Raw genomic sequence first — 21,143 nt, forward strand, 5'->3', positions numbered from 1 at the left:
AGTGATTTTTAAAGTCAACTAAAAGCAAGTACCTAGAAGCAAGTGAAGCCAGATGGTTTGTGGTTGCAGTGGTGGGAAATCCCGCAGTGTTCTGCCTGCTAAGCAAGTGCTCTACCACTGAGCTACACCCCAGTCCCAGTCAGTTTTGCTAGCTGCCTCATATCCAGTTCTGAGATGTGAGAACACTCAAAGCCACACAGGCTTACAACAGAGCTCAGGAATCTCCGCTGTTTCCAGAGCAGCCACAGACACACGTGGTCTTCTGCAGGGCCTATAGGGGATGAATGATTCACCTAAGAATAGAAGTTTCAGGATTGGACTTGAGGAGGAGCCTGAGCTAGTGAGGAGACTTCCTGAGCCTGAGTAATCTAGCCGCCTTGTCACGGCTGCTGGCTACCATCCAAGCCTGAAGTGCAGTTATGAGTAACTGAGCTTCCTCCAGGAGGCAGTAAACGGTTAAAATCTTGGGGCAGCCGTAATCATCTAGGCGTGGTTCTCTGGTCTGACAGACTGCACAGATCCTGGGCCAAGGGACAGAGGAAAGCTGGCTTGGGCAGCAGAGCCTCCAAGATGACTGAGTTGGATCTAATGACCTCAGGACAATTGCCTGGAGTCACTGCTCACTCTCTGGCCCCTCTCAGCTCAGATTCTGGGTCTGTCAGCCCCTCAGAAGAAGAGGACTTGGGCTCCCCTGGGAGACCCGTGGAGGAGACAGAGGGAAAGGGCAGCTCCTCTGCAGACCCTAGGACCCCTGGCGAGGATGGGGAGGAGGAGATCCTGTGTGACTTCTGCCTCGGGACCAGTAAGGTGAGGGCAGTGAAGTCGTGTCTCACCTGCATGGTGAATTACTGCGAGAAGCACCTACGTCCTCACCAGGAGAACAGTAAACTGCACAGCCACCAGCTGACTAAGCCACTGAAGGACCGAGACCTACCCACCTGCTCTGCCCACTACAGCCCTCTGGTTGCCTTCTGCTGCAGTGACCAGCAGTGCATTTGCCAGGAATGTGGACAGGATGAACACAAGGACCACACTACTGTTTCCCTGGATGTTGCCCGCAGAGACAAGGAGGTGAGTGCTTGGCGTTGGTTCATCTGGGACAGAGCAGTGGGAGATGGTGCTCTCTGGGGAAAGACCAGCCACACCACAGTCCCTTGCTCTGCTGATGTCACTTTTGTGCTCTGTGTGTACAGAAAAAGGAAGTTAGCATTTGTCTGTTTGTGCAGAATAAATGTTGCCCTTGGATCTGAAAAATAAAGTAGGTCACTTGTCCCATCCCTGTCCCCCTGTTGTTGTGCTATCTCTGTGTCTGTTTCTGCTTCTCCGAATTTCCTGTTATTTTTCATGTAGCTTTTAGTAATGTGTGTTTGGGTGCAGGATGCAGAAGTTGTGGGACTTAGAGGAGATGTTTCTTTCTGGAGGAAATTACAGGGCATGTATACTGTCAATAAAATACAGGCCTTGGCAGAAATTCAAGAAGAAAGTATGAATCTTTCCCCTAATTTTTCTTTTTCCCTTTACCTCAAACAAAAGGCCAATAAAAAGTGCCCCAGTAGAGATAATCAGTGTGAAATCTAAGAACTTGAAAAATGCTAAGATAACAGAATTTGAAACTCAGGTCTGGGTATAATGTTAAGAATGGCTTACTTTATGGAAAATGAAAGTTCCTCACCAGATAGAGCATCAGGCGGGACTAAAGAAGACTATGCTCAGAGCCTGTAATTTTACTTCTATCATATAATGCATTATTTGTACAATATCTAGCTTATCTTTGTCTTAAAGCTGAGAACCTAGAGAAATCCTTGGGAATTGATTTAGCAAGTTTATGTGCTTTTTTCCCTCCCATTTTGACTTTCCATGAACACTTTCTCTTACTTTTTTTTTCCAGGAGGGAAGTACAGTTGACTTTTGTCCCACATTTCTTATATTCATACTTGCAGCAACTTCCCATTTGCATGGCTGGACAGTTCACAGCAATTTCTTGGCAAATGCTCAGGGGCAGTAAAGGAAAGGTATTTCTGGGAAAGAGCGTTTGCTCATCAGGGCACCTCCTCTAGGCCTATCCCTAGACACAGATTTTATCCAGTGCTGGTGGGAGTTGTTTTGGAAAGCCCTGTATTCCACATGCCAGTGAGTCACTCCTTCCGGCCTGGGAAGTCATTTAATTGTTTCCAGTGTTTCCTGTGGACAGGGATGTCAGAATAAGAGAGAGATCAACAAATATACACATCAAAGGAAAAATCTCCATATAATTGAGAAAAATAGCCTTCATTGAGTATTGTCATGTTCAAAATGTATTTTGGTGGCTCTTCTCATCCAACTCTCAAATAATTTTGAGGTAAAAACTCATTATCTCCACCACATTTGTTTTAGTTCATACAGTTGATTAAGTGATGGAGTAAGGCATGGAAGTTTCTGGAAAACCATCCTACTGGAAGGACTCCAAAATCACAGTATTATAACTTTACCTTTTGATATATTTTGCTCCAAAAACTGACCACATATATAATAGAGATGCTGAGACAAAGTGTATTGTTATTCCCTTTGGTTATAATGTAGGCTTTATTTTATTTTATTTATTTATTTTATTTTATTTTTGGTACCAGGGATTGAACCCAGGGGTGCTCAGTAGAGCCACATCCCCAACCCTTTTTTATATTTTATTAGAGACAGAGTCTTGCTGAGTTGCTTAGGGCCTTGCTAAGTTGCTAAGACTGGGTTTAAACTCAAGATCCTCCTGCCTCAGCCTCCCAAGCTGCTGGGATTTCAGGCAAACGCTACCATACCTGACTGGAATTTTATTACTTTTTAACTGGAAAATGATACATGGAGTTGTTAAACAACAATGTTACCAAATCAATTTTAGTAGGAAGAGTGGTCTCCATCCCATCCCCAATCCCTGCATCTGCCTCCTCTAGTCAGAGGCCAACACTAACTGCACTTTGTTTCCTTCAGAAATGTTCTATGCCTGTACCAACACTGACACAATATAAATTTTAAATGTAGGACATCTAGTATGCCCCAGAGACTTAGTGTGATAGAAATTTGAGCAGGGGAGCTGGGCAGAACTCCAAATGCAGATATCCTAGGAAAGAGCTGGGTGAAGTAAAATAAAGTCAATCAGGTGAGGAGGGGCTCTTAGGTATTTTTGGAGCTAAAAAGCAATCATGGCTTAAGTACAGCCCTGTACTACAGATCTCTCTGCTTTCTGGTCTGCTTCAGAGATCACATGTCCTTTCCATCCTGTGTCCTTGTTTTCAGCTCAGAGAGCAAATTTACTCTGTAAGTGTGGCTACATTCTAGGTGATTCCACAAAATCTTAGGACCACGAGGTTTCTTGCAAGGAGCCCAAAAGAACAGAAGACACGGGACCTTGATGGCTTATGAAGCCTGAGCTGCTAGCTCCACTGTGATAATTTTGAAAGAATTATCAGTTAAAATTAAGGCTCTCAAAACCTGGGGCTCCTTTCATCTAGCACAAGCCTACTGCAATTCCTCTCTGAAGGTCACTTTGTAGTGAGCTAATAATTACTCAGGCAGGCATTCTGTATAGGAAATTGTAAGTGGCAGGGTCAGCTAGGGGGGACACAAAGCACTGAGATCCTGCTTGGGGTCCACAGAGTAACATTTCTCAGCTAACCAAGTTAGCTTTTTCTGAAGCTCTCATGGGCCTTTGGACGAAAACTGTGGGCTTTGAGAGGCAGATGTTCTCTGATTATGTTTTCTATCCTGCTGGGTTTCAAGAGCCCAAATATTCCTAGTGGGCACCTCAGCACTTCCCTTTGCCCTCAGACCCCTTTCCTCTTAAGAGCAGCTGGTCTTGACTGGCTCCTGTTAACTCCTCTCACCTCTAAATCTCAGACTTGCCACTATGGAAATGAGACCCTGTGTCTATGGGGAGTCGGGTAAAATTTGGACTACTCTTCTCACCTTTCCTGTCTATTCTGGTTCTTTCCTGTTCTTCATGCTTATCACACACATTATGGAGTGCAGTCTGTGGCTAAATGCTAGGCTGCCCTGTCTACCTTACCAGAGCTTGAACTCTAATCAGGAAGCCAAGGCACATACCATGATTCCACCGAGGGAGCTACTGCATATTCAAAGGAGAGAGCCATTGCTGGAAATGTCAGGGTGGGGATCCTGGAGGAGGGAAGATATGAGTTGAGCCTGACCTTAGATTTTTGGAGACCCCACTTGTACCAGGCTACTACCTTCAACCTCAGTCTTGGTTTGGAAAAAGTGAGGACTAGATGCTGACCATGGACACAGTCTCCATGTAGAGCAAGAGCCAAGTATCAGAGTCAAAAGTCTTTGTGTTTCTCTGGGTGTAGTTAGCACTGTTCATGGTCTGTTTGCTGGTAGCCAATAGGTGGAAGATATGCAGACACTCAGGACTAGAATTTCTTCTTCTAAAATTGTAGGGAATGCCTTGGACTCAGTACTATGTAATTTGTTCTTTCTTCCTTCCTTCCCATAGTTTTTTTGAGAATGGGGATTAAATCCAGGGAGCTCTACCTTTGAGCTACATCCCTAGCCCTTTTTATTTTTTATTTTGAGACAGGATCTTGCTAAGCTGCCTAGGCTGGCCTCAAATTTGTCATCCTTCTGCCTCAGCCTTCCAAATCACTGGGATTACACGTGCGTTCCACCATGCCTAATGTAACTTGGTTTTTCATAAATAGTCTACCAGGCTATAAGTCTTCCAAGGGCAGGTAGTGAGTGTTTAAGTTGACTGAAATGGCATGCAGTAGGTCCTGACTAATTAACTGAGTAATGGAATCAATGTCTAGGTAAAATTCTAGTAACATCAAAGGCAAAGTCTCTAGAGGGTTAACCTCACATGCTTGGAAATACAAGAGAACTCCATCTGGAATTTTCTTCTCTTTCCTAACTTCCTCTTTGCATTTCTAATCTACCCCTAACCACCAAGCTCTGAATGCCCCTTTTGCTCTGTAGACAGAAGAAGGAAATATTCTGTCAACATATTTATGTGACCTTGTACCAGAGGAGAACCTAAATGATTTGATAAGATTATATAGTCAGCCTGTGACAGGTCTGCCTACTCTAAATATTGTGCCTTTTGCATATTTTTCAATACCTCGATGAAGCAGGCAGGTCTCTCTGTTCTTTTACTAGAAGGTTGTCTATGCTCATAGGTACCACTGTTCTGCACTTCGGCAGGGCCCACCCACTCTGGTCATGTGTGCATGGCTGATCTTGGGAAACCCTGAAACCAGAGTCTGAGATGATCCATCATTTTCTAGGAACAGGAATAACTGGAGATACAAGTCTCCCAAACTGGCCCCACCTTTTGTGGTAATTGGGAGTGCCTTCCCTTGGAGTGACTCACTCAGAGAGATCCCGGTTCAGTACTTAGCAGCCCTTTTCTCCTTTTATAGTAGTCTGCAGACAGAGAAGAGAAGCCCCTCATTGGATGCTCTGGGTGTCTCCTTAGGACTTGGCTGGAGACAACTGTTTTAACTCATGTTGCTGCTGTTAAGGTGCCATGTTGTATGAGCTGGTTATTAGGGTGTGTTCTGCTGTGTCTTTCAACTTCTTCAAACAAACAGTTCGTGGTTTCTCCCTTTTTCTAGAATGGGTCACTGTATAAGATTTCAGAATTGCCCTAAATAGGCCAGACCTCCCACTCTTTTCCCCATTCTCCACTATCAGGCATTAGGTCTCAGGGGTGAGAGGTTATGGGGCCCTCTAGAGCCTGATCAAAGGTTACCAGCCTTCTGTGGAGTGTATTCCTGAAGTGACTGCCCTGCCTGCAGCTGTGTTCCCCACTGGGGCGCCTGGAACTCCTGAGGCTTCCTCGGGAGAATGTCCAGGTACTTAATTTATGTGCTTTGAGGCCTTTCAGGGCACGACTCACAGCTTTAAATGCAGGCAGAAGCTATTAAAAGTACTGAAAGCTGCTTATTTATCATTATTACTACTACTTTTTGCTATCTCATGCCCTTGTGGAAGCAAGAAAGTGACAGGGCCTTTGAAGTTGGCAAAGGCTTAGGTTTTCTGCCAGGCAGACTTTTTGGCAGAAGGTATTTGAGAGTCCCAGGAGGCAAGGTCAAGGCAGGCAAACCCAAGGTTTTGCACTTTCTTTGACTGGACTGGGAGTGGGGCTGTGGTAAGGGTATGGTGGGAATATTGGGGTGAGGGCTGACTCTACCTGCCTCCAGGAGCAAACACGAGTATGAAGAGAAAGCAGTCATGGTAGTAAAATGGATGATAATGAGGAGGAGAATGACTATCTCAAGGACAACCACTGACATTTATGGTGCATTTTCAACATGCCTGGTACTGTACCAAGTTTTCATTACACTTGATCTTAGCCAAAAGGCCGAGAAGCAATCCAAGTTCTTATTAACATACATTATCTCATTCAATTCATTATCTCACAATCTTAGGAAGTAAACACTTTATTTATCTCCATTCATAGATGAAGAAATGAAAATTTAGAGGCATTAAGTTCTGAAATAATAAGAAATACATGCTTGATCTCTGGCCACATTTCTTGACACATATATAGCTCTTAAAACCCTTGCAAGATTGGGGGTGTGGCTCAGTGATAGAATACTTGCCTAAGATACATGGCCTGGGTTCTGGGTTCATTCTTTTTTCTTTTTCTTTTCTTCCTTTTTTTTTTTTTTTTTTTTTTTGGTACCAGGGATTGAACCCGGAGTGCTTAATGCTTAACCATTGAGCCACATCCCCAGCCCTTCTTTATCTTCTGTTTTGAGACAGGGCTTCACTGATTTGCTTAGGGCCTGGCTAAGTTGCCTCAGCTGACTTCGAACTTGCAATCCTCTTGCCTCAGCCTCCTGAGCCGCTGGTATTACAGGCTTGCACCACCAAGCAGGATACCTTAGAAGGAATCTCTGAAGTGATCTGTCTTTCATATGTTAATGTGATGACTACTGGCAGAGCTCTTGGACAGCCTCTGGATGGGGGCGAGTTGCCAGGGAAATCGACCACCTGGTTCAAGGGTTGGGACTTTCAGCCCCTGTGAAGGGAGAGGGGCTGAAGGAGAATTGTTGACAGGTGGACATTAATTTAATCAAGCATGCCTATATAATGAAGTATCCATAAAAAGCTAAGGGCCAGAGTTCTGGTAGTTTTCATATTGTTGAACATGTGGAGGTTCTGGGAGGGTCATTGCTTAAAGAAGACATAGAAGCAGTATGCTTCTTCCCGTATACCTTGTCCCATTCACTTTCCATCTATCCGAGTTGTGTCCTTTTATAATAAACAGGTCAATGTAAGGAAAATGTTTCCTTGATATTTATGAGCCTCTAGCAAACAATTGAACCTAAGAAGCAGGTAGTGGAACCTCTGATTTATAGCTGGTTGGTCAGAGACAGGGGTGACCACCTGGACTTGGATTGGCATCTGAAGTGGTGGTGGGGGTTGCAGTCTTGTGGGACTGAGTAATCAACCTGTGGATCTGACATGATCAGAATTAACTCAGAATTGAATTAAATTGTAGAAAACCCAGCTGGTGTCAGAGAACTGCTTAGTGTGGAGAAAACACACATGTTTTGGTCACCAAAATTTTCTATGTTGAGTGTGAGTATAAGGAAAGAAAATTGTCTTTTTCATCCATAAGTAAATCCATCCAAAGTTTCAGCTGCTAAGTAAAAGAGCTGGACTCCCTACCTGGCTGTCTGGCTCCAAGGTCCATTCTCCTTGGTAGACTGTTCTGGGGTCAGAAGGTCTAGACTCAGCTCCACGGCTGAGCTTCTAACCTTGGGTAAATGGCTCAATTTTATCATCTACAAAAAAATGGAGATAATAATAATTTTTACCTAATATGGGTATAGTAAGGATGATAAGAGGTGATCTAGTACTGTGTGTACCAGGTGCACCTTAGCTGATTGATGCTAACTCATGTCCCAGAACAGCACTGGTGCACTGCCCACCCTTCACACCTATAGGCTGGCTTCTGAGATCAGCGTCAGAGGTCAGACTCTCCCTTTCATAGAAGAAAGGCAGGGACCTTAGGAACAAAAAGTATCATTGCCTCTGGGGACGTTTGAGTGCAACTGGGCCCCTTCCTCCTTAACTCTCTCCTTTCTGTTTCTCAGGCTGAACTTCGGTGCATCCAGTTAGACTTGGAGCAGAAACTCAAGTTGAATGAAAATGCCATCGCCAGGCTCCAAGCCAATCACAGATCTGTTTTGGTAAGATGGACTGGGTCACCTGTTATGTTTCAGCATGTGTGGCTGCTGCTTCACGATCAGTCAGATCCATATAGGGTTGTGGGATACGGGTCGTAGGTCTGGTGGGGTTTTTCAGCAAGTGAGAATTATAGGTTTAGCAGGCTAAATTATGGGACAGCCTCACCTTGATGTCGGGATTTGTTACAAAATTTGCTTAAGTTTTAAAACTGGCAAATCATTTGCTTTTTAATAATATAGGGTAGAACTGAGACTAGTTCTGGAATAACAGCATTATTTTTACATGTGCTTTCTTGACCAGGAGAAAAGCATGTGGTGTGCATGTGTGTGCATAAGAGGGATATTTAGTCAGAGCTCCAGGAATTATACAAAATCTTGGCTTCCTCCATCATGGGAGGATATTCTGCATGAGTGTTACCAGTCTTATGTCCTGGCATTTGGAAAAAAGGCTTTAGAACTGCAAGATAAGTGGATGGTACTTGATAAGGTCAATGGTGTACCAGGCTGTTTGGTTTTAGTCCCTCTAGTGATGGCCATTTTCAAAATAGACTCAACAAGTGGACCCAAACAATTCCACAAATAGCTTTCATTGGTGGTAAGCCAATAACCACTACTTAGAAAAGAATGCTGAACACTTACTCTATGACAGTGAGTCAGCAGTATCATCTCATGCTGAGAATAAATGATTTCATCCATCCATCCTCTGTCCATCCATCCATCCCTCTACCTGTTTATCCATCCTTCCATTCATCTTTTTACCCACCACACCAATCCACCCACTTGCCTACTTATCCACATGTCTACCCATCTGTTCACCTGTCCACTCATCTATCCATCCACCCCCAATCTAATACAATTAATATTTAAACTTAATTTCCACTTCTTGTGTTTATAACTAATTAGTTGCCGAAAGAATGAAATCTTTCTTGTCCACAATATCTTATTAAAGGAAGAAAAATAATTATCCCTTTAAATCTTTATAAACCTTCAGAGATTGTTGATTTTCAGGATTCAAATGACTTAAAGAATCACATGAAACATTTTAACGTTTTTTCTGTCTCTTCAGCTTTGATTCCTATTCAGTTCTCATAATGAAGTGGTAACCAGGGGGAGGTAGTTATTACAATGATCATCATGCACAAGGGATATGATAAGTCTTGACTGGGGTCCCTTAGAGTGATGGAACAGGAGAACCTGGGAATGTTGCTTTCTCAAACTAAGAGTGACTCATACACTGATAGGCATTTGCACCATCCTCAAATATAAATCATTAAACTACTTCAACATGTTTGTAGCCCCTCCTGTCTACATTATTGATTTGTCATCTTTTGAGTAGTAAATAATATCCTTCCAACATTCCATTTACAAGCAAACAAAGAAGTATTTCTCAATGAGAAGGTTTAGGAAAGAGAGGCTACAGCAGGAGTCAATCCCCAATATAATTCAAGGTCTCCTTTGCACTATCTTTCCTCATTGGGGGTGGGGAAGGGATGTGAATCATGAACTTTGTCTTCAGATTTATGCCTCTTAGTTCATGGTATGGTGTTTCTATGAGGAACCTACCTGTTGGAATTGCAGAGAGGAAATGGATTTGGATTCTTTCCCATGACGCCCTCATGTTAGTACCCATATCTTGTCCTGCTACTGTTTTTCGGTAGTGATCAGGACTAGGCAGGGCAGCCTGTCAGCCTCTATAGTTTATGGAATCTGGGCACCTGGAGCCTGATAGGGTTGGAAGGGGAGTAAGCCAGGGAGCTGCAACATGTAACTTAATGTGGAGCTTGGATAAAACACCAACTATCCTACCCCTCCCCCACAAGGTAATGAGTAAATCTGATCTGTCTTGTAAGGTAGATTTCTCCATCTTTTCTTTCATGTTTATACTATAAAGACATATTTTAACATTTAGATTTAAATCCAGTTGTGATTAATTGTCTCAGAATTCACAGTATTTATAATGACAAGGAGGCAACATCTGTAAACTGTTGCTTCATGAATTGCTGAGGAGGTTTGGCATCTTCTTCTTTTGGTCACCAGCTCAACAGCAGCCTGTGTATTTAGTCCATTATGGATAGAGGTGGTGCTCCTCACCTAGTGCTCACAGTGACCAAAGGGCTAAGTCCTGCCCCCTTTCCAGTCCAGAGAGGGCATCTGTTTAATATGCTAATGAGATGGCTGCTGGCTGGAGCTTCTGGACAGCCTGCTGCTGTTCCTTGTCCCAAGAGCAAGGCTCAGCCTGAAATTCCCAGAGCTTCAAAGGGAGCCTGAACAACAGATTTCCTCCGAGTTTCCCAAACTACCTCTGGTGCTAACCTTTGCTTCTCAACACTGCCATCTGTCTGAAGGCTTTTCTTTGTTTGGGCTTGAGGAATTTAGAGAAAATCTGCCATCTAGCCTCTTTCTTCTGTTACCACAATGTATTTACTTCTAGCTCTGTCCAGCTGCCCTAAGCTAATAAGCCAACAATTGATAGAAAAGTTGGCATAAAAATGAGAATGTTGGGACAGGAATGTAGGAACATTCCTCTTCCAGGAATGATCCCAATTGCTTCCTTTTCCCTGCTTATTCCTCTTCTGGCCACAGGCTGATCAGAGAACATACATTCTCTTGGATTTGCATTCTTGAGTTCTGGTCTGAGCCAGGGTCCCCAACCAGACAGAAATTCTTCTACCTGGTGTCAACATTTCTTTTTCTTATCTTCCTTCACACCTCCAGACTCTCATATGTCCTGGGGGACCATTTCTTTTCTGAGTTCTTCCGTTACTAGGTTTCCCTTTTGGGTCTTATTCTCCCTGCCTCTCATGTTAGACAGGTGCCCCTGCAGCACCCATCCTAAGGGCATCTATTGTTTTGGCTCCCTTTAGAGGCCTGGTTAACCTTGGAACCAGGAACAGAAAACAGCACGTGGAGGGGATGCTCAGAGATATCTCAGATGGGAGAGGATGGCGGGGACAATGGGAGAGACTGAGATAGGTCAAAAATGGACTTTGGGTTGTAGGGTTGAGTCAAGGGAGTATCCAAGCTATATGAGTTTAAGAACATTGTACAGCATGTACAATGAGATGCAGAGGGAACTGTCTACATAATTAAGAACTATCAAAGAGAAGACAACATTTAGAACTCAGATTGATGTTGTAGATGTGATACTAATTGAAGGTATTCATAAGGGATGTCCATGAGGGTTGTTCATAAAAGAGTTCCACAAGCATGTGTGTCAACATGCAAACCCTTAATATTGATTTTGTTTTATGGTTTGATTACAGCATTCCATTCTGTATTGATAATGCTCCTTCTGTAATTCCTTGGGTGTCACGGTCATTTACACTTACCCTGAACATTTCCTGGGACTGTGTGCCTCACAGAGACACCATAATCTTAGATATGCTTTTGGCTCAGACTGATTCAGTGATCATTTTAACCAGGTGTAATAAAATGCTAAGAGAGCTGATTCATACTACTGATTTGTGCAAAAAAGTCAAGTTATTCGTTTACCTCTTGAAATATATCTATCAAGTATACTGAATACAGACATTTCTCTGGTAGAAAAATCAATTTCAGAAACTTGATTAACAGACCCAGATTGTCAAAACTGAAAGAAATTCCACAAGTCATATAGCAATTTCATCAAATGCATAAGGAGAGTAAGTTAACAATCAGCAAAGAAGTCCTTACATTGAGAGTAAATCCTGCCTCACTAACAAATTTTTGGGTGCCTTCCACTCTATCCCCACCAGGCGTCAGTGTCAGAGGTGAAGGTGGTAGCTGAAGAGCAGTTTGGGGAACTCCTTGCTGCTGTGAGAAAGGCCCAGGCAGATGTGATGCTTTTCTTGGAGGAGAAGGAGCAAGCTGCTCTGAACCAGGCTAATGGCATCAAGACCCACCTAGAGTACAGGAGTGCAGAGATGGAGAAAAGCAAGCAGGAGCTGGAGAGATTGGCGGCCATCAGCAACACTGTCTTCTTCTTGGAGGTACAGAATTGGGGGTGGGTAGAGGAAGAGGTGGAGGTATCTATGCAACCGCACCATGGAGCATCCTGGCTCCACCAAACCTGAGACACATCTGTGAATATGGCTATATTTTGATAAAGGGAGTGCACAGGGAGCTGTGGAATCAGAGATACAGGTCTTGATTCAGCAAAGTACAGCAGTATGGTCAGGGAAGGAAGGACTGCTCATATCAGGGAAGGTCCTGGATCTGAGTCATGTTCAATGTGTGGTTTGTTCCAGATAGAGGGAACAGCATGTGCAAGGGCACAGAGGATTGAGAAAGCATGGCTGTCTTGGGAAACCAAGGCATTTTCACAAAGATGGAACACAGGGTTCTGGGCTTATAGTGATGGGAGATGAGGCTGGTGGGGCCAAGTGGTCATCTGACTGTGAAGGACTTTGGAAGGGGGAGTGATGAGAGCAGATGAGTATGTTTTATAAAGCACTCTGGCAGTTGTGTGGAAGCTTACCTGGCAGGGATGAAACTGGACACCTGCAGTTTTTCAGACAGGTCCTGGTCTGTTGGGTAATTGAGGACTGCTCAGTAGAGAGAATGGAACTTTCCACTATAATGTATCATTATACATGAGATATGCCTTTAGAACCAGATCTAAAGAACATGTCATTTTGCAGGGAAGGAACACTAGATTGGGGGTAAATTTGATCATCCTGAATCTGTCCTAAATAGCTGTATAGCTTTTAGTAAGACATTTAACCTCTCTGGGTCTCAAATTTCTTGCTTATCCAACCAGAAGATTGGAGTAAATAATTCGCAATTCTTCTTCCAAAAGACAAATAATTTTTCTTCCTTGTATTTTTGAAAAATAAAAGTTCCTTCGAGGTGCAATAAACTGTTTATTGTAAATAAATTGGGAAAGTAATTTAAAATGTGTAAGATATATTTGAGCATGAGATAACAGTTATTAATTTTGGTGAAAGATAAGTTATTGTTGCCCAAACTGCCAAGGGAAATGACAGCATTTATTGAATAATTTATTCTTTCTCCCCACTGAGATAAAATTCTACTTTTATTATGTATGGTAACCAAATCTGTGTACAATATTAAAGTGTTTATGTGCCTTCCTATCAACTTTCTGATTTGTACTTTTTCTTCTATTCCTTGGCTCTCTTTGGTATAGCCCTGTTCATGGTTCTGCTGCGTCCATTCCTCTCTTTAGTGTTCATTTGCATCTGAGTTTTGATACTGTGTTACATCTGAAATTAGTCTTTCCTGTTTCCCACATTGTTGTGGAAATTAAGTGACTTAATGTGATCATCTATATGAAAATAATTCAAACTGGAAATCACAGTAAAATAATTATGGAAAATTACACATTGGACTGAATTGACAAGGAGAAGGCACGTTCCTGTCTGAGGGATGGTTTGTGGATCTTTAGAGTACTGCAACTAGCTCCTTCATCCCTACCATGGCTAGAATGTTCTCATTCTTATGGTTCCCAGTCTGGGCTGTGTATTAGAGCTATTCATGGATATTGAGTCCTTCCTGATTTTAAAAGCTTATGTTCTCACTTGATTTTTTAAAAGCCCACTTTTTAAAGAGTCTAGCAGCACAGAAGAGTGATTTTTATGTTTGTTAGACCGAGATGGACACTTTACACATTTTCTCTGTGAAGTATGTTATCAGCCCATTTTAAAGATGCAGAAAGTAACACAATGAGGAAAGCAGTCCAATTTAATAAGCAAATTCTTCTGTTTCCTTTGTGTAGGAGTACTGCAAGTTCAAGAACGCTGAAGACTCTGCTTTCCCTAGTGTTTACATAGCACTGAAGGATAAACTTTCAGGTATCCGCAAGGTCATCACAGACTCCACCCTACACTTAATCCAGTTGCTGGAGAACTACAAGGAAAAGCTCCAGGAGTTCTCCAAAGAAGGTGAGGATTTTTCTGGGCCATGGGCTATAATTGGTGTGTCTCTAGGAACGGTCTATGGGGAAATAGAGAGCCAAGAAAGGAAGGGTGAATTAGGGAATGTCTCATTTTCAAAGCCGTGCTTTAGCTAGGTCATACAGCTGGAACCCTATCTTGATTTTATTTTTATCATGTATGCTTTATTTTATCATTAAGACCTAGAGAAGGTAAGTTAGTCACATTGTGCAATGGGCTGGCATGTCTATGACTAGCTTCTCATGTTGCTGCTGCTTGTGCTTTTAGGTGAAAATTCAAGTCAGGGTGGGATCTTTTTCTGTTAATTGTGTCTCATCCATGAGAGTGGTGTGGTCTCAATAGCCCTGTCTAGCCTCAAGAAGCTCAGGGAAGTGTACACATTTCTCAAGATCTCTTGACTACCCAAGCAGGTGTGCGTTCACAACTTTCTGATTTTCTAGAGGAGTATGACATCAAAACTCAAGTGTCTGCCATTGTTCAGCGCAAGCATCGGACCTCAAAACCTGAGCCTAAAACCAGGGAAGAGTTCCTTAAATGTAAGTTGTAAACAGCTTCTCTTTTCCCAGTTGCTGGTGTCAGTGTAACTCTTTGCTGAGGTGAGAATGATCATGTTTCATATAGGATTCAGGTGCTTGTAACCTCTTGACAACCCCCAAATGAAATGCCTTTTAAAATTCAATTAAATAATTGTTATTCTGAAATCATTTAAGACAGAAAAAATAGCAAACATTGGGCAAAGAATTCCTGTATACTTTCCCTCAGCTTTTCTAAATGCTAACACTTATGTAACTGTAGTACATTGATCAAAACCAATAAATTAACATTGCTGCGGTACTCTTAACTACAGAATTTATTTAGGTTTCATCCATCATACCACCAATGTTCTTTTTTTCTGGTTCGAATTCCAATCTAGAAATATAGATGTTTCCATCTCCTTAGTTTTCTCCAGTCGATGACAGTCCCTCTGTCTTTCTCTGTCTTTAATGACCTTGGCACTTGGAAGAGTTTTGGCCAGTTAACAAATGGTTCATTTTTAAGTCTGGCTTGGACAGAATTGCACATTGCATTGTCCTGTCAATCTAAGATATTGACCTGTTCTGTTAGCATTGTTAAAAACACCATACTTCTAATTGATACTTCATGTTAAAATAAGTTCAAGAGTTTGTTGTACAACATGGTGACTGTAATTAATCACAATGCATTATATAATCAAAAATTGCTAACAGAATGGACTTTAACTGTTCTCACCACACACACAAAAAATGTATATGGCATATGTGAGGTAGGATACATGTTAATTAGCTTGGTTTAACCATCCCACAATACATATGTATTTTGAAACATCATGTTGTACACCATAAATATGTACTATTTTTTTCAATTAAAAAAATTAAATTGAAAAAAAAAAAAAAAAACCACTTGATGATGGTCAACCAATTCATCAATTCTCATCTGCTAGCAGAGGAAAGATTACACTGTGTGGCTGATGCTCATTTTTATAACTTCTTTTTGAAACATGCCATTGAACTTGTTTTTTGAGGGTGACCACTGGTGGATAAACTCTTGAACAGCCTTTTTTTCTGTTTTTTACTTATGATGATGACTTTCTCCTGTTCTTGCCACAGCTTCTATTTTTTTCCCAGGAAATTTTGTTTTCCACATGGTTTCCTTTGTTCTTTCTGGCTTCCTGACAGAAGCACAGTTACATTTTACAGGCAGACATATGTTAATGAAAGAACCCAAATGCCCTCTATTCTTTTTATTTATTTATTTATTTTTGTGGTACTGAGGATTGAACTGAGGGACAGTCTACTACTTGTAACCCTTTCTTTTTGTTAAAAAAATGAACTACATAACTTTTTAAAAAATTTTAAAAAATGTTTTAGATGTTTATAGACCTTTATTTTATTCATTTATTTTTATGTCGTACTGAGGCTCAAACCCAGTGCCTCACACATGCTAGGCAAGTGCTCTACCACTGAGCCACAACCCCAAACCCTTAGCCCTTTCTTTTTAAATTTTTGTTTTTTAAATTTTGAGCCAGGATCTCACTAAGTTTCTTAGGCTGATCTCAAATGTGCAATCCTCCTGCCTCAGCTTCCTCAGACACTGGGTTTATAGAGATGTGACACTATGCCTGGCTCAAAAATCCTTTATTCTGGAGGAAGGAAGGACTGTATAGAGGGAAAAGAGGGGTGAGAGGGGTGGGGGGAAAGGGAAAAAATAACAGAATGAATCAGACAACATACCCTATGTAAATTTATGATTACACAAATGGTATGCCTTTATGCCATGTACAAACAGAGAAACAACATGTATCCCATTTGTTTACAATAAAAAAAAAGAATGGATTGAAAAAAAAAGCATTTTCATGAAAAAAAATTAAAAAATAAAACAACTCTTTAAAAAAATCCTTTATTCTTAACATTAAATTAAAAATTAAACATATCTGATTATAATTCATGTTATTTTACATGAAAGGTGTTTTATACATATTAACTTTCTCTTTTGAATATTACTATGAATAATATTCATAATAGTATCTTTTGAATTATGGGCTGCTAATAAGGAGTGTGTTGCATTGGTGTAGGTGAGATTGGTGGTGGCTTAGATGGGAGTTGAAGCAGAGAGCTGGAGAGAAGTGTGAAGAATCTGCAGGATTTTCTGTTGTCTGTGTGTGGAGGGATGGGGCTTAAGAATGGGGGCAAAAGACATGTCAAGAATGACTTGGATCTGATTTAAGCAACTGTGTGCATAAAGGTGCTATTATTCCTTGTGATTAGAGAATATATTTGGAGAAATATTTGACAGTTCACCATGCTAAATATTAGTCAAATAGTTTAAAAAATGAGTGAATGGACAGAATGTAGCTATACCTATATCCCCAAACCTTTGCTAACACTGGTAGAATAGTGCCTGACTTTCTACACAGATTTATTGAATGAATGAGTAAATTTAGTTTCTTGATTCACTTCACCAAATGATACAGTAAATGCTGAGCAATTTGAGCTTCAGAAAAGAATGAAGTGGAGTGACTTGTGTTCTCCCTGTTTTCTGTCTTTATCCTCCTCTTTTCCTAAGGGAATAGCAGTCTGGGTAAAGGGAGAACAGGGGCACGAGTGTTTTCTCAGACATGCTTTGGAGGCTATCTGGGTTTAAAACATTCTGTCTGAATCAGCTGTCATTTCCTAAACCACCCTCCCTGCCTTCTGTGTTTCCTTAGATGCTCATGATATCACATTTGACCCGGACACAGCACATAGGTATCTCCGGCTGCAGGAGGACAACCGCAAAGTCACCAACACCACACCCTGGGAACATCCCTACCCGGACCACCCCAGCAGATTCCTGCACTGGCGGCAGGTGCTGTCCCAACAGAGTCTGTACCTGCACAGGTACTATTTCGAGGTAGAGATCTCTGGGTCAGGCACTTACATTGGCCTGACCTACAAAGGAATTGACCGGAAAGGAGAGGAACGCAACAGTTGCATTTCTGGAAACAACTTCTCCTGGAGCCTCTACTGGAATGGGAAAGAGTTCACAGCCTGGCACAGTGACACAGAGACCCCACTCAAAGCTGGCCCTTTCCGGAGGCTTGGCATCTATGTCAACTTCCCAGGAGGGACTCTTTCCTTCTATGGTGTAGAATATGATTCCATGACTCTGGTTCACAAATTTGACTGCAAATTTTCAGAGCCAGTCTATGCTGCCTTCTGGCTTTCCAAGAAAGAAAATGTCATCCGGATTGTGGACCTAGGAGAGGAACCTGAGAAGCCAGCAGTGTCCTCATTGGAGACTACTTCTTAGGTTCTGAGATCCAGATCTCAGACCTTTGCTAAAACTATGATGGGACAGCAGCTTACATTGTAAGGGCGACTCGGGGACAGAAATATCTGCCCGTGGTAGCTAGTTTTAGAAATCACGTAGGTCTGTGAACGAGAAGTTTCTTCAGCTGTTCTCTTTGCAACATGTAGCACCATTCTCTATATGTTTGCAATAATTCTAAAGTGCTAAAGTCTCAGGTGAACACCACACTTTGCCCAGAATTAGTAACCAGGACTCTTTAGAGTACTAAAATGGTCATAGAGGAATCATAATAAACTGCAAACTTTATTGCGTATTTCCTATGTGCCAGACACTGTTATGAAACTTCCTATGCATTAACTTGTTTAATCTTTACAGCAGACTCCCGGGGTAGGTGCTTATATTCTCATTTTGCAAATGGGGAAAAAGTGGTAGTACAGTCCAGAGCAGTTGGTAACTTGCTCAAGCTCACTCTGGTCACTTGGTAAGTGAGAGGCAGAGCTAGGATTCAAATGCGGGTGGGCTATGGTTGAACTTTTGACCACCCTGATATATTGCCTTCTTCATTAGATCATGGACATGTGTATAAGGGAATAAACCACATAATGAAGTACACAGTAGAGAAAACAGAGTGTCTTAATTCACCTGTTAAGACTTTATACATCTTTTTTGCATGTACCATTTCTTCTAACCCAAATACTGGCCAAGAGTTTATCAGCTCACATAGTAGCTGGTTTTGCACAGCAAGGGTCAGAAGAAATGCCTTAATTGAGTCCAAGCCTTAGTTATTGTGACCTCTGGCGAGGGGCTCACTCCTCTCTTCTAAAGTCACCAGGATTTTGTGAATTTGTCTGCTTTCTCATCCCAACAACAGTTCTTCAGATTTGTGGACAGCCGTCATATCCTCTCCTCCCTGGAGCTATTCCTGTTTTTACACTAAACTTCCCACTTTCTCCCATGGTTTCCAGTCTTTCACATACATATACCCCTCGAGTATATCTTCTCATTTTGACAGATAAGTACCCTAAGATCAATGACACTAACTCATCAAGCCTTTAAGAAAATGACAAACTATCTTTAAATGGGTTTCTGAAGACATCACCTGAAGCTCTTGGTGGGATTTACCAGAAGAAATATTATTTCCGGGTCTATTCCTTTGATCTGTGTCAAGGTAAATCTCTTCCTGTTTGACCAGTTCAGTGAGTCTATCTTCACAGTATATTGTTTTATCATTTCTTGGCTTGTTTCCAGAGATTCTGACCTATATTTTTATTTAAGGATTCATAAAGTGTAGGATTTAAATATTTTTACCTTAATTTCCTCACATCGTTGCTGTGAGGTAGTCTGATGATTCTGCATCTAGTGTATCTGCTCTCCTTTCTAGCCTAGTGTCACCTGCAGAATCAATGACTTTACTTCTTAAGTCTCAATGCTGTTCACAAATGTATGGATTAGGGTAGGTCTGAATCCAGAATCTTGCAGCATTCAGCTAATACTTGTGAGTTAAGTTATATGTAAGTTACTCATTGGTAGAGCTGAACAGTAGTGTAGTCTACCTCTTTCCCCTGTCTCCACTATACATAATAAAGGACTTTTTCAGTGGTAGAAATCAATATATGCTATGTTTGAATTTCTTTAATCCGTTTGTCATATAGTGCTCTTAAAAGCAGCTTGGACTACTTTTTCTTCTTTCCTGTTTTCCTTTTTCCATTGCTTTTAAAAAACATTTTTTAAGTGACACATAATAACTGCGTAAACTTATGGGTACAGGGTGATAATTCAATATATTTACACAATGTGTAATGATCCAATAAGGGTAATTAGCATACCCATTGCCTCCAATGTTTATTTCTTGGTAAATAAAAACATTCAAAATCTTTTCTTCTAACTATTTTGAAATGGGCCTGCCTTGCATGTACTGAACATGTGGGTTGTTGATGCTTGTAATTTTCTTTTCTACATTTTCACAGATAAACCATTTTAGAATTCTACTGTGGGTTAATATCAAGTTTACTACTCTATGGTTTCCAGGATCTAGCTTATTTTTCTTTTTAAAAAAAATCAGACCATTTCTTTCTGTCCCCATTCTCTACCATTCTTTCTAATTTCTCAAAAATTCCTGCCTGATTGGTAGGCACATAGGTAAATGCCTCAGCGTCCTAGGACGTAATTTGGTTAGGTCCGAACACTCAGGCTCATATAAAAGGAGTCATTTAGTTATCTCCTTACCTGGCTTGAATATCATTTCCCTGTTAGCTCTTGTTGTCTGTTAGTTTTAGGTTCAAGGTCCCTTTTCTTGATATAAAAGATCAAAGCAAAATTAAGAGGCATATCTATTTTCTGTCATTGCCTCAAGTGATAGATATACTGTTTCTTTTTCTTGGTCTGGAAACTAAAAACTGCCTAAAACAAACAAATAAAAAAATAAGGGGAGAGAGGCAGTGGATATGAGAATGAAGGCCTCTTTTATATTCTGCAGCATTTTGCCCAAGCAGTCTGTGTACCACCTGTTGTATTTATCCACTCTTATCTCCTCTTCCATATACAGATTTACTTGAACCAAAAATAGAAACAAAACAAAACAAAAAACCTGAACTCAACCAGAGCTCACATTTTTTGTCAGATCATTTTGTTCCATTACTACATTGGTCAGAATATAATTTTAGCCACACCTAATTTCATTTTTTTCCTTTCAGTGTTTTAGATTAAATTCAGGACCTCATGCATTCCAGGCAAGTGCTCTATCGCTGAGCTACACTTCAGTCTCTAATTTATTCTTATCTTAATTTTTTGAAATCCTAGTGCATAGGATATTCTCTTCTAGGAATCTCGTAAATTCTGAATAAATTCCTATATTCTCCCAGGATTCCAGATGAAATGGTGAACTATCATCATTTGTCCCATCATTGATTCCTTATCTCTTTGTCTTCATTTTGTGTTGTAACAGAATACCACAGACTGGATAAAGAAAATAAATTTATTTTTTATAATTCTTTAAGTTGGGAAGTTTAAGCTTTTAGGAGCCTGCATCTGGTTAGGGCCTTTTTGCTGAATGATCCCATGATAGAAAGTGGAAGGGAAAGAAAGCACTTATAAGACAGATTGAACTCAAGATCAGATGTGGGGCTGGGGTTGTAGCTTAATGGTGGAGTTCTTGCCTAGCACATGTGAGGCACTGGGTTCGATTCTCAGCACCACAAATAAATAAATAAAATAAAGGTCCATCAGCAGACAACTAAAAAATTATGTATATATATATATATATATA

At 41.1% G+C, this 21,143-nt stretch overlaps 1 protein-coding gene across 2 annotated transcripts; it reads left to right on the forward strand.

Annotated features, from left to right (window-relative positions):
- The first annotated feature begins 339 nt into the window (after positions 1-339).
- TRIM16 (tripartite motif containing 16) lies at positions 340-21,143 on the forward strand. 2 transcript variants are annotated; one of them, XM_079131696.1, is made up of 6 exons: positions 342-1,071; positions 8,088-8,183; positions 11,915-12,148; positions 13,894-14,059; positions 14,512-14,607; positions 17,295-21,143. In XM_079131696.1, exons 1-6 carry the CDS (start codon positions 571-573, stop codon positions 17,876-17,878), a joined length of 1,677 nt encoding a protein of 558 aa, XP_078987822.1. In that variant the 5' UTR covers positions 342-570; the 3' UTR covers positions 17,879-21,143. The 2 variants fall into 2 exon arrangements, with proteins under 2 accessions (XP_078987823.1, XP_078987822.1); XM_079131697.1 differs by lacking the exon at positions 14,512-14,607 and having other exon boundaries at positions 340-1,071.

The sequence above is a fragment of the Sciurus vulgaris genome (genome assembly GCF_902686455.1).
Source record: "Sciurus vulgaris genome assembly, chromosome: 3".
Taxonomy (NCBI): Eukaryota; Metazoa; Chordata; class Mammalia; order Rodentia; family Sciuridae; genus Sciurus; species Sciurus vulgaris.